Raw genomic sequence first — 12025 nt, 5'->3', positions numbered from 1 at the left:
ACAATTTAAAAGTATGGTATTCCAATTAAGAGAAAGACAAGACAATTTCTTTTTTAAGTCTGAATTCTGGATTAAGTCCCAGAATCCCAGCCCAGCTGCCCATTACACACACACGCAATGCCCAGTGGCAATGACAGCCATTGTAGCATTGCATAATGGAGTATCTGATTAGAAAACAAGACACAGGGCAGAAGAAACACGGTTCAAACTCCATAGCACCACTGAACATCCTGCCCCTCCCCAAAGAACCAAAGTTTAATCAGCTCATGCATTACTAAAGGGAGGACACAGGATGGCTCACTTCAGTTGGACTCTGGTCCTGGACTTTTTAAGATCCAATACTAAGCAGAATAAAAGTAAAATGAGAAAGATCAGCAAAAAAGATGACGTTTTACTGCTCAGTACTTCCATGGTTCCAACCCCAGCAGTTATTACAGAAATAAAGACCATCAGCCTGCCAAAGGACCAAACTTCACCTGACAAGAGACAGACTTAACACTGAACTGTGAGCACCAACTACACCCACACCTTGTTCTGTTCACTCCAACAGGTACCTCGGTGTCACAGGCACAAACACTCCTGGTGTCTGGTAACACTTCACCAGCTACATTTTGCAGGGAGCCACATTCCTTAATAAAAACACTACTTACAAAACTTTTAATGTCACTTTTCACTTAGAAACACGACCACGTGGGAAAGTTCTACAGCTTAGGAACTTGCACATGAAAATGCATTTGAGTCTGTGTCAGCACCAAGAAAGCTGGAATTATTGTAGGTTCTTTTTATGAATATTTCAGTGCTACACTTACATCTCTATCAAGAGTAGTTCAAGCACAGATTTTGTGCAGCTGAATGTTTCCACCTTGGGTAGGAAGCCAGAGTCAGACTTAAATAAATACACATACATATATATATATGTATTTATATAAATGGAAATGTAGATGGGTATTTTGGAAGATCCCATTATATACACCTGCTTGTAACTTTGGGTACCTAAAGTACATTTAAAAAGTCATGCAGGGCTGATTATGGTCTTGTCTTGTCTTGCTCACAATAATGCACTATGGATGGTGTATTTAAAGGCACATTTTACAAACTCCCCATGAATAAAAGATTGTGCTAAAAATGAGTAGCTGGTCTTACTGTAGCATTTCAGTAGCTCACTGAGCCACCAGCTAAATGTGAACAGCAAAGCCCCCAGATTTAAAGACAATAAACTGAAATCTACCATTTCTTCACAGTTGGTGTTGAGCATGTTCAGGAAACAGCAGAACTACCCTCCCCCTCTGCTGATTCCAAAATCATGGATTTTCTAGGAAGCTGTTTAGCGTTCACTCAGTGCTTATTCAGGCACCATGCCACTCACCTTTCCAGCTGTCCCTGGGGAAATGACATGAAATCAAGGAGCAACATGTGGCAGAACGGCCTTTAACTGCTCAAAATCACCCCCTGTTGGACTGGACAGGACACTGCAATCCAGGAGAGCTCTTTGCACGGAGCTTTGGCCAAGGCAGACTTCACATGGAGTTCATCTGAGCCACTCTCGTTGTCAAAATAACCCCAAAACTCCTTCATGTTGCACGACCAGAAACCTCCCCAGTCCACTGCCTCTCAGGCCATGCAATTGCAGTGACATCTCCTGGTTGCTGGTGGTTCACTAGAACATACTTCACCCCTCAACTATCCAGCTCAGCCATGCAGAAATTCGCTCTCCATTCAAGAAATGCGCTCAGTGAGAGAGAGGAACCATTTTCCTCCTAATAAGCACGAAAGAATAATGGGATATATTCCAAGTTTTTCTTGTGATGACCAACAATAAATCATTTCTTAGCTCAGGTCACATCTTGCATGGGAAGAAAAATGTCTTGCCATCATTAACTTCTTTTCAGCTAGCAATAATATATGATCAGGTTTTAAGTAATTGAACCAGTAGCATTTAATTAGCTCCGAAAAACTATCTCAGATCATGAATCACAGCCTTTCCACCTGCATGAGGTCCCCTTACTAGGTTAAAAGTATATTTCTCTTGCCATGTGTGATCCATCTTGAATATCTAATGAGGTGCTCCTGATATATAGATTATAGTTCATATATCACATGCAAAATACAGCAGGAAACAGTGTCTCCTTCTTTAAATAATTGAGTTTCATGTCTTGCTTCACTGAGCTGCTAAAAAAAGAAGAAAAAAATGCCTCTCGTGTCCATGACAGAATGGCCACTCCTCACTTCAGTTTAACCCACTCCTTTCTCCAGAGAGTCACCATTAAGGATGAGTAACTTAAGGCATCCTGAGGAAATGCAGTAATAGCAATATTTTATCTTGAAAGGTATTTCACAGAGAACTGCTATGATTTTAGGCAAGACCACACTGACATTTTTCAGTAGGCCCAGAGCACTGACTGACCAAGGGACATGATGTTTCCTCCTACTATGACTTCAGGTGGCTTCATCACACGCTGAACAAATCACTGCACTCAACGAGTATTTGGGACATCTGTGGCCAGCACAAAACAGGATCACTTCTTACATCAGACTGTATGAAGCATCATTTTTTTTTTTACATTAAATAAGCTAAACCACAATCATTAGGCACAAAACCCCACAGTTTTTATTCAGCTCTCAGGAATGTTTCTGAAGCCGTTATTATGCTTTTACGACAAGACTTGGATAATTATAAGATTGGATTTTTTTTTGCTGAAAAAGAGGCAAGATTAGCAAACTTCTTTTGGAAGACAGAAACTAAGACTCACAATCTGCTCAAATGTCAAATCGTAAACGTTGCCCAATATTTGGCTTGCTCTATAAAAAAAAGTTGCACTACAAAATCCTCTATTTTTAAATAAACTTTATAAAAAATAAAATTCAGTAAGGTGGATTTTATCTCTCTGTTCTTTTCCCATATTATTTTTAGCACAGTTAAAAAAAAAAAAATCACAAGAACCCCATGTTTCTGCTGACGTTTTTCAATTTGATGACAGTAAAGGTTTTCATTTTCATTATAAAGAAAGCAGTGGAAACTGAACTGCCTTGCTGAATTGGACACAGCTCATCTTTACTTTGAATAGTTCTTTCAGATGTTATCCTAAATTGTAAATAACATTGCTCTCCATTGCATGAGGTACCTGATGTGGTTATGCACAACATTTAAAAGAGACTGGTGGGATTAGTGCCCCACACATTAAAAGCTGCTGAGGGAGGAAAGGATGTATAACATCCACTGTGACACATCCACTTCGAAAAATGTCTGTTGTGGATGGCTGAAATTTCAGTGAGAACAGAACAGGTTTACAAATCCACCCTTTACATTAAATAGCAAAATCTCCAAACAATCTCCAGTTCGTGTTTGGCAGGCATTAGGTAACATTTCTATTGGTTCCACTTGTGCAGTTTACATTAATCCTGAGGTTTTAAGAACATTTTCTTAGCTTTTTTCCTAGGTATTATGTTACTATTCCTGTCTTCATCAACTTCACCATCTTCATCATCATCATCATCATCCTTGAGTACACGTTGGTCTCTCTTTCTCAAAAATTTCTTCCCTATTGTTCCCACTAATGTTTCGTACCTGTAAAGAGAATAAAAAATTTTACACCTTTTACTAAAATTGGAAAAGAATTCAATGGAGCAAATCATAAATCTAATCACCAATTCAAGTGGTGTAAAAAGCCTGGTCATTAGAAGCCTGAGAAGCACAAGTATTACATGATGGCCTATTAGATCATTATTCATTCTGACAGTCTGAATTTGTTAGCAATTGGTAACAAGGAGGGAAGTAGCATAGAATATCTGGATATCAAAGGGCAGAAGTTATTTTATCCCCAGAAGTGATGGAGATTCCACTGAATATAAACCAGCATTCCTGGAAAATCAGTTCTGTACAGTCTAGTTTGGTTTTTTTTGTTTTGTTTTGTTTGGGATTTTTTTGGGTTTTATTTCCCCACACATAATACAGTAACAAATCACATTCCTAGCTAGTGTTCATTATGTCATAAAATATAACTTACCTTCTGGCCATTTCTTCATCTGACACATCAGCCTCCATTTTATCATCCTCTTCAATTTCTTCTTCCTTGCACTTGGAGTTCATTTGGATCATTAACTTCTGAAAATGAGGTAAGAAATAGCTTAAATATGTAACCATGTCACAACGGCAACTGTGCTGAAATTCACAGGTGGGAGAAGCACATAAAAGCTAAGAACGAAATTTAATAATTATTTGCTGTGCCTGGCCAGGTTTGAGCATATTGTTACGAAAACTGATGAAGAAACTGAGCTTCGAGTTTGCCTTTGGGAAAAGAGGCAACACAGAGAGAGTGTTTTCAGTGTCTTGTAGTACTCAAACATCCTAAGGGGCACTCCAAACATCTTCAGGAGACCAGAGAATTATATCATAATTAATTTCCCATTGTGAAGTTACCACATAGTCCTTAAAATAGTTTTGTTAAGAGGGGAAAAATACCTGCAAGGATTCACACTTAAAGCCATGAAGCAATCAGATGCTGAGTCACAGGGACAGCAAGTTCAAAATAACTAAAAGAATCCCCTAGTAAATCATCTTGCATAGCCTTCTGCAAACCTTTTAGTCTTTGCACCTTCATTCTCTTGCTTCAGTTCAGTGGTAACCTTTTTATTACTGTCCCTGTGTAGTTCTATCAGCACGAATCACGCCAGAAAGAAATTAAAGACTCTGTTTCCCAGCACTTTTACTTGGGAACTCTAAGACCTTACACAAGCAAACGTTGAATAAATAGGGCAGAGTGTTTGTAGATTGGACTCTGCATTAAATGTCAGGAGGAAAAGTGAGCTTTTGTTTTGGTGAGTAGCATGTGGGATGGATTCCTCACTTCTGGGAGAGAAAATCTGCAGGAGTCATGCAATTACTGACTACCAACACAGGGAGATAAAAAGCTTCTATTCACCAGATGCTGCATTGATCCAACATTTTGGGCTGAATCATGGAGTTCCTGCACATGAGAGGATTTACGGAAGGTGCTGCGAAAGCCAAACAGGATGCAGTGTGAACACCCAAATCCCCACCCCCAAGGGCTTCAATCCTAATGTGAGACCACCTCAAACCAGGGCATTTAAACAGTACCTCGACTTCTGGATTGAATCCTTTGAAGGACATTCTGCCATAAACCAGATCCTCACACCGCACAAAGCTTCTCTCTTCTATTATACAGCTCCTGCACGAAACCCCAAACCCAGCAACTGGTCAAATGGTGCACTTCAAAATAATCAAATTAAACAAATGCAAAAAGCCTTTGCTGCCTCCCCCCCCCCCAAATAAACAAAACCACAGGGTATTTTATACCATCCACCACTTTCTGAAGCTTAATTGCTCTGATAAATCTTTCAGCACAAGGAGCTTGGAGTGCAAAGGAATCCTTTTTGCCAGTAGGGCTGTGCCAGTTCCACATGCAAAATTAACTCTTCTGACAAAAAACACTCTCTGCTGGTACGATTCCACCTACATTAATACTTTTCCCAGAATAAAAATACCACATAAATATCACTCTCCAGGTGGCATTACTATACCAGCAAAAGCTTCTAATTAATTTTTCATTGTGCCGTTAGACCTGGCATTAGTTTGAGTCTGTCAGGACATAAAACACTGTCATTCTCTGTTCAGCAGGGACAGATTTCCCCCTTCTCCCTCCTTTTTTTCCTCCTCTAATGAGCATGGAGTGAGAAAAGAAACATGACCCTGAGGTGTTCATAATACACGTGTCAGATAAAAGTATTTCCCTGAATTGTTCCCTCCTTCTTTTCCTCACACACGTATGTACTTGTTCCCTCATCCTCTTCATCTCCCATGTCAAACAAACTCTCAGGATCACAGGAAGTTGGGCTGAAGAGATGAAGCTCATTCTCCTGCCTCAAGGCAGTATCAGTTAGACATGTACCATGAACAGCAGAGGTCCACCTAACCTGTCCTCAAAGGACTTCCAGTGATGAAGAATCCAGTGTCTCCTCAGGCAATCTATTCCAGAGCTTCAATAGCCTTATTGTTAGAAAAATTCCCCCAATGTCCAGCTTGAACCTTCCTTGCTGCAACTGAAGCTCAAATACCTTTTTGTCACATCCACCAAGAGCAATGGAAAAGGGTTTATCAATGACCTCATTCAACTACAGTTAATTCCTTGGGCCCCAGCTTTTTCAAAATTGTGTATGTTCTCCCTCAATGGAATTTTTTTTACACTTGTGAAAGGATGAGACCCAAGCAGTTTTAAAAGTGGTTTTCCTGCTATTTGAAGCACGTTTCTAAAGAGCAGGACATTTTCTTCCTTGTTAGCTAAGCCTTCCTTTATTTTTGCCATTCTCTCTCCTATTTCAAAAACAGGATTTGAAGTGAGCTGGACACAAGGAGACAGAACTGTCCTGAATGAACTTAAACCGTGTGACTGGAGCTGAATTTACAAACACAAAGTTTCAAACTTCTTTTTTTTTTTCAAATGAAGGGAAAAAGCAGCAATGAATGAATAGGTCCCTGACTGAAAGAAACTAATTGTTTGCATCTAGAACAATGTTTGAGTGAAAGAAAACACCACACATAAGAATTGAAAGTAGGTCAAACTACAATAGGCAACCTTGAGAACAGCCCTGAAAGTAATAAAGTTGTAATGCCAGTCTGTTACAGTTTTTGCTTCTGTTAATTGTTCATTAATAATATCTATTTTATAGAAAAAAATACAAATATACTATTTCCATTTCAAAACAATCCTATGATGATAAGAAGTACAAAAGGTTACAGCTTACTCTTTTTCCTTTAGATCTGGTACATCAAGATACCAGTGTTCTTCACTAATTATCTTCTTTTCTTCCTCTTCTAGTTGTTTTTTAGTTTGTGAATCCAAACCCCTTTGCATGAACTACAAAAAAAAAAAAAAGACACATAAACACACAGTTTCAGTTTTTTTCATCGTGAGTATGTTCTGAACATGCAATAATTTTATGATGGCAACTAGCCATTACATAATATTTAGCAGTTGATAAAAAGTAAATGCTTTTTTTAATTTTTCTCTGAGTTTGGTCTGAGTCTGGGCAAACAGGCCATGGAAAATTAAACAGCTGCTGATCACAGCAAGTCAACAGTCAGTCACATCTGCACTTCCAGATAAAGAAACATCTTTCCTGGTTAGTTTTGATGGATTTGATTTGTCACAACTCTGTAACTTTGCTAATGTTTTTCTAATCTTTCAACAAAGGCCAAAGAGAACGTAATGGTGTTGAAGTTATTGCTGCAGATCAGAAACCAACTCCACCCACACAACTCAGAGCTAGAGGCAGATCATAACCAGGCTGTCCTTTTTTTGAAACACCCATACTTTCAACCAGCCTCTTCTTTTCTCAGATTTAATTTAATGAACTGGATTGCATTTGTAGCTCTGAAGGCACAAACCTGCCTTTGGAAGTGGAAAAAAACTGAGACTTTGAAACCAGACTATGGAATAAAGTCTGTGCTAAAGGAAGATGTTACCAGCTCCTCACTTCTCCCTGATGACCCACCAAAGCACCACTTGATATATAAGCACCTGTCTGCCAAAATAGTTGAGACCAAAGCACCACTTGATATATAAGCACCTGTCTGCCAAAATAGTTGAGACCAATAATTAAGTTCAGGGCAAGACTGCTATTTTTGCCTAATACAAGGACATTCCTCTCAATCCCTTCCTCAGTGATAACCTCTGTCAGGGGATGGGAACAGGCAAGTAGGGACAGTAACCTCTCAACAGCTGGGAGTAGAAGAAGACATCTGTCACAGCCTATGAAAAACTGCTGAGAGCACAGAAATACAGACCTCAGGTCTGTGAAACATCACTGTAATTTCCATTTGTCTCAAGCCAGGTGCCTGAACTGAGTGACAACGTTAAAGAAACAAGCTGGAAAAAACCAGAACTCTTCACAATGTTCCAGAAATAATCCCTGTACTCTCACATCCCACCTAGGAGGTTGTGACTTCCCTTAGGATGTACAGAAAACGTCTGAGTAGCGCTACCTGTCACAGGCATACATTTATAGGAATGTAATTCTCAGATAGAGGCAAGTCTACAAGTACAGTCTAGCCCCAGAAGGCATCACGAAACACCTTCCTCCCACAAAACCCTGCATTGCTGAGTTTATTTAAAATATATTGGTAACACAGATGTGTAATATATGTATTTAATAAACCCCACACATCTTTTCAGTCCTTACAAAATGCCCAAGCTAACCAAACCAAACTCTGAGGCAAAAGCCAATAGAGCTACTGTCTCATTTTGCATTTATATTTCTATTTGGATCCGCTGTACAAGATCTTTAATGAAAGAAAAATTGACTTCTGTTTTCTGAGTCGATTCAAAATATGTCAGAGCTTTCCAATTAAAATTACAGTATCTTCTTGAGGAAAATAAGTGAATCTATCATGTGGAAAACCACATTGCTCAAGGAAATTGGTTAGCCAGTCAGAAATCTCAACAGGAGAAATATCTGCTACAAGCACCCAATTAAATAATCATTTCACATTACATTTTAAAGATTATGTCCCTAAAGATTACTACAGGAGTAACTAGTTAAAATGTATGTGGTCATGTTTATCTAAAATGTAAACACACAGAGATGAATTAAATATATACTCATTGGGCTAGACAGAAAGTAACTGAGTGGCTGGTTGGATTAGTTTCCCCAAGCAATGGGACCTGGATAAAATGGTTTAAGATGTAAAAGTGTGAGCCATCCTTATGTGGTGGCCCAATATTTACTGTAAATGGTCCTCACAACACTGCCACTGACCATGTCACCTCTGGGTGCCACTTCACCCCTCCTAGCAGTGTCTGCAGAGGCAGCTGCTAAAGGCTTAATTAAAACATTTGTAAACAAGAAGATATGCAGGAGGGAAGTTCTAAATGCAAGGTCTGTGTATGACCTTTTCAAAACCCACTCGTGTCTTCAAAGCTGGTTACTCCTGCCCGGACTGTAAACCTGCAAATGTCACAGGCTGGTTCTTCACGGCCTTCCCTGGAAGAAAGTCCGAAAACCTGCTTTTGAAATCTCCAGGGGGTTAATAAACTGGCAAGCAACAGGAGTAAAAATTTTATTTTTCAAGAGAGTACTATATAAAAATAGGAAAAAATAATGATGCTGCAATCCAGGTTATAAGAGCCAGTAGTGTGACACTCAGCTCAACAACTACTCCCTTCTGAGAGTAGGTAAGATGTGTTCCATCCCCTCTGCATACAAGTTTTAGTCTTTCATTAGCACCATCTATTAATTGGGGTAAATATCCCATCATTTCACTGCAGCAGAGTACAATTCAGGGTAAAAATTTAACTGATGTCAACCAAACTCTTTTCAGCCAGAATGTGAAATATAGCCCCATATATATATGTGGGGAAAAAACGGTTAAATAAAACACCACAAGCAAGAAGCCACAAAGGCCCCATCATATTCAGTCATAAAAATTGAAAGAATATTATCATTTAAAAAAAAAAATAATGGGAACTCCACTATTACTGGTTGTTTTCCAGCAATACAGAACTATCAATCAGAGGGGAATGTACTCTACTGAATTAGGAGCTGTAGTACACTGTGTGAAGCAGAATCTATTAGCCAGTGAGCAGAGACCAATTTCACACTGGTGACACGAGATTCACAATTCCAAGAGGAACAGGCACGCCAGGATGTTACCAAGATCCTTGACATTTATAAACTGGGAAAGGAGGTTAACGCTGCCACTCAGGCTGGGGATTTCATTAGCAATGGAAACACTGAGAAAAAAATGGATACAATGAGAAAAGAAACTTGCCCCGCCCTGTATTAAAGGCCCCACTCCCAAGTAAAGCAAGCAGCATTAATGCTTTAATTTCAACGTGTGTGTGTGTGTGGGGGGGAAGTCTTATAACTTATATTTACAAAAAGCAACCCAGAGGAGCCAGGTGGAAGAAAGGCCCTCTCAAAAGGTGCCCTGGAGGTGGCTCTCGAAGAGGCACTTTGGCTGGAATCACGAAGCCGGTCCGAGCCCCGCAGTTCAGAAACCCCCGGGACCCCGTTCAAAGCAGCGATTTCTTGCTGGGGGAGCTGGAGGTGGGGGGGGAGCAGCCCAGAATCCTGGGCCGGTCACCATCGATAAACTGGATTTCAAACGTGGAAGGCACAGCGGGCTGGGCACGGGAAATGCCCCAAACCAGCGCGGTTCGCCCGGGGGACACCCCCCCCCTCCCCGGGCCCGCCGCTCCCAGACCCCCCTCACCCCCGCGCGGGGCTCAGGGTGAAGCCTTCCCCGCTTCCCCCCTCACCTTCATGCGCAGCAGGTTCTTGGACAGCTTGGATTTCACCTCGGCGGCCATGGCGGCCCGCAGGCCGCGGCCGATCCCCGCGCTCGCGTAGCGCCCAGGCCGCGCCAGGGGCGGGGGCGGCGCGGGGAGGCTCCACCTCCGGCCGGGGGAGCGGGGCCTGCCCACGGCACGGGCGAGGCGAAACCGGCCGCGAAACTAACACCTTTGTGGCTGTGGGGGTGAGGGACACCCTGGGGGTGTGCCCGGGGCGTGGATCCGCCTCGGTGTGAATTAGGAGGGAAAACCCGAGATGTCTTGTCCACGCTTGTGGTGCTGCCAGTTTATGGCTTCGTCCGTGATTTTCTGATAGTTCAAAGAGAAGGAAAAAGAGTATATACATAAAATCTGTCTTGCATTGAGACTGCTCGACTTGTTTGGCTTTCATTTTTTTACACTCAGTCCCGGCTTTGACTTGCAATAAACCTCGCACCCCCCCCCCCCAACACAAAATGGTCAAAGGCGATTAAAACTGGAAAGCACATACATTCAAAGATATTCTAAAAAGCTTCAAAGCTTCATTAGCCCCTGAATCATGATCTGTGAATTCACTGCCTTTTGGGCTGCCAGACTGGCCCCTGGGAGCCGAGGGAGAAATCCTGATAGAAACTGCCAGCTGACTCCCAGTCACAAGCAGGGTACCACAATTTCTCTATATACCTTCATAAATCAGATTTCTGATGCCCAGTTTGACATTTGGCACATAAACTGGGCGATAAAGCAATAAGAGGAGGGTTCAGTGTTCAAAACTTTAATGAGCTGGTGTGCTCCAAAAGACAATCTAGGGAGAAAAGTTCCTGTACATGCAAGATGTAGGACAAAGCTCGAAGAACTCTGTCAAGGTTTATGTTCTAACAGAGTCCACAGAAAGGTATAATGAAGGGCAAAACCTGATTGCAGGGGGAAAGGAGGAGGAATTAGCCACATGCAGACATCCTTATACAGTGAAGCTCAGTGGGTTAAAATGACCAGAAATGTGAAAAAACCAGAGAGCAACAAATGCTTCAAGGCAAAGTCATAGCACTGCAAGAATATATTTAATTTTCACATAGGGAAGGCACTTTCATTCCCAGGCTCTGTAAATGAGTGGAAGCTGCTCTGAAATTCAAGGTCCCAGGGAGAAAGTGTCTTTGTGAGTGTGGGAACTATCCTGTTCAGCTCCTTCTCTGTTCCCTTTCTCATTAACAGCTATCAACCCTTCCCAACAAAAGAAGGCTGGGAAGAAATTTGCCGTTTTCTGAATACAAATGTTCATCAAAGAATGAATATGTTTGAATCTTAGTGAACAAACCAGTAGGGAAAAGCTGTTAATTATTATAATGGCACAGTACAGTCATAATCTGTCCGTTTTCAGAATTATTTTCTATTTGCCATGCATTCTAATAATGTATTTGCTTTTTGTTGATCATTGCAAATCAGAGCCCTGCGTTTAATTGCACGGCCTTCAGTGTCACTCAGGGCTTTTCTGAGCAGTTTCAGTTCATTTACAGTCCAGGAACGTACTTTGAATGATTCCTTCTAAATACATGACTGCAGGCTCCTCAGCACTTCTGCAGCCACTGAGCTATGGCAGTGCCTGGATTTGCTTGGTGCCCCTTGTAAAAGCTGTTCCTGTCCCTACACAGAACATCCCAGCTCAACAATCCCTCAGCAGGCACTGCCTACAGCCCGTTTGGGATGAGGCCATAGCACACATCAGCTGCCTGATGTCTTTG

At 41.3% G+C, this 12025-nt stretch overlaps 1 protein-coding gene across 1 annotated transcript; it reads right to left on the bottom strand.

Moving 5' to 3' along the window:
• Positions 1 to 2585: 2585 nt before the first annotated feature.
• MPHOSPH6 (M-phase phosphoprotein 6) lies at positions 2586 to 10431 on the bottom strand. Its single transcript, XM_050311697.1, has 5 exons — positions 10275 to 10431; positions 6760 to 6872; positions 5096 to 5186; positions 4005 to 4102; positions 2586 to 3565 (listed from the first exon to the last, which is right to left on the bottom strand). The coding sequence occupies exons 1-5, from the start codon at positions 10323 to 10325 to the stop codon at positions 3394 to 3396; spliced, it is 525 nt and encodes a 174-aa protein (XP_050167654.1). The 5' UTR covers positions 10326 to 10431; the 3' UTR covers positions 2586 to 3393.
• Between the last annotated feature and the right edge of the window lie 1594 nt (positions 10432 to 12025).

This window comes from Myiozetetes cayanensis, unplaced genomic scaffold (genome assembly GCF_022539395.1).
Source record: "Myiozetetes cayanensis isolate MyiCay16 unplaced genomic scaffold, myiCay2020 scf16, whole genome shotgun sequence".
NCBI lineage: Eukaryota > Metazoa > Chordata > Aves > Passeriformes > Tyrannidae > Myiozetetes > Myiozetetes cayanensis.
The sequence above is the reverse complement of the archived record's forward strand: the minus strand, read 5'-3'. Positions and strand labels throughout refer to the sequence as shown.

Excerpts from the sequence above, each read along its gene's own strand:
- MPHOSPH6 (XM_050311697.1), bottom strand. The coding sequence starts at position 10,325 with ATGGCCGCCGAGGTGAAATCCAAGCTGTCCAAGAACCTGCTGCGCATG. Across the intron at positions 6,873-10,274 it reads AGAACCTGCTGCGCATGAAG|TTCATGCAAAGGGGTTTGGA; the intron begins GTGAGGGGGGAA and ends TTTTTTTTGTAG. Across the intron at positions 3,566-4,004 it reads GATGAAGAAATGGCCAGAAG|GTACGAAACATTAGTGGGAA; the intron begins GTAAGTTATATT and ends TTCTCTTTACAG.